The sequence below is a fragment of the Austrofundulus limnaeus genome, unplaced genomic scaffold (assembly GCF_001266775.1).
Source record: "Austrofundulus limnaeus strain Quisiro unplaced genomic scaffold, Austrofundulus_limnaeus-1.0 Scaffold10, whole genome shotgun sequence".
Classification (NCBI taxonomy): Eukaryota; Metazoa; Chordata; class Actinopteri; order Cyprinodontiformes; family Rivulidae; genus Austrofundulus; species Austrofundulus limnaeus.
The window spans coordinates 2,105,947-2,107,416 of record NW_013952412.1 but is presented as its reverse complement, the minus strand read 5'-3'; the positions used below and the strand labels follow the sequence as shown (position 1 = coordinate 2,107,416).

Sequence of the window (1,470 nt, the reverse complement as noted above, 5' to 3'; positions counted from 1 at the left end):
GATATAAATACAATAAAAATTAAACCAAGATTTATAATAATTATCATTTTGATCCATACATTGGTAATATCTGACTGGGCCTCGTGCCACTTTATGTTCAACAAATTGGGCCCCGAGGTCAAAAAGCTTAAGAACCTCTGACATAGTGCACAAATTTTTTTTTATAAAATCTAAGCAAAGCTCCTAATTTTCCATTGTCAGGAGTGGAGAGGACCAGTGATGTGGCCTTATACTCGGGCCTAGCTGTGGGAGTGGTGACTGTGGTGCTGCTGATCATCGCCGTCACTCTTTATCGACGAAGCCAAAGCGAGTACGGTGTTGATGTCATTGACTCGTCTGCACTCACCGGGGGCTTCCAGTCGTTCAGCTTCAAGACGTCCAGACAAGGTGAGAAAGGCAGAGGTTCAATCTCACACCTGATCCACATTTTCATAAAAGCTGAGATTTTCTGCTGCGTTTTTAGTGAAACATGGACATAACGGCCTGTTTCACACCATTATCACCCTTTGTCCTGGAAACTAAAACAACAATGAAGCTGTTTTACTTTTTATTTATTTATTTTTTCACTTTGTCCTTCTCCTGTGGCTTTTCAGCTTTGGTCATTTACTAAAATCACGCAATGAAACTAAACTGTATCAAAGCAAATAGAACAGAATTTTTTTAGCAAAGAAAACAAACTTTCAGAATAACTTTGTTCATCCACTTGATCCAGAAGGTAAGTGTTCTGACAAGTTCAAAAATAAAAAATAAGTACCGGTAGGTCCTCTAGATGGGTTCTTCTTTAGTGAAATGTTTCGTCTCTCCTCCAAGAGACTTCTTCAGTCTGATGAGTTTCAGGTGAACTCAGTCTTATAAGCTCCGCCTCCACATGGACAAATAGGTTAGTCACATGCAAAAGAGGTACATCGCCTAACAATAGTCTTGATTAGCTCTATTGTTCATAGAGGGTCATGTGCCCCATCACCTGACTTATTGGGTCAGGGTTGGGTCAGGACCGTTTACACTCATCTAGAGGCCAGGACTCTGCAGTTTACACTCATCTACAGGCCAGGACTCTGCAGTTTACACTCATCTACAGGCCAGCGGTCACTCTTTCAGGGATGAAGATGTTCTCATCCTTGATAGAGAGGAACGCTGGTTTGAGAGAGGAGTAAAGGAAGCCATCTTTGTGAAGAAAAACCGTCCACCATTAAACAGAGGTGGAGGCCTTCGTGCCCAGTTGTCCTCCTCCTACAATGCTGTCATTGCAAGTATCACTCAGCACACTGTGAGCAAAAAGTGTGAATCAGGACCCCAATGATACCAACACAAAGAGGGAAAAAAAAACCAAAACAAGGGGATGTTAAAAAACCCCGCTTGCATTCACTACATTCACGTAACACGACACAGGTCAGGTGATGGGGCACATGACCCTCTATGAACAATAGAGCTAATCAAGCCTATTGTTAGGCGATGGCCCTGTTTTGCATG

General features: G+C 42.4%; 1 protein-coding gene across 1 annotated transcript in view; it reads left to right on the top strand.

Annotated features, from left to right (window-relative positions):
- unc5da (unc-5 netrin receptor Da) overlaps positions 1–1,470 on the top strand; it is a gene marked incomplete in the record, with an annotated part of 274,340 nt that overhangs the window by 148,243 nt on the left and 124,627 nt on the right. The window contains 1 exon segment of the mRNA XM_014001635.1: positions 202–387. Coding sequence (XP_013857089.1) covers positions 202–387 — 186 coding nt within the window.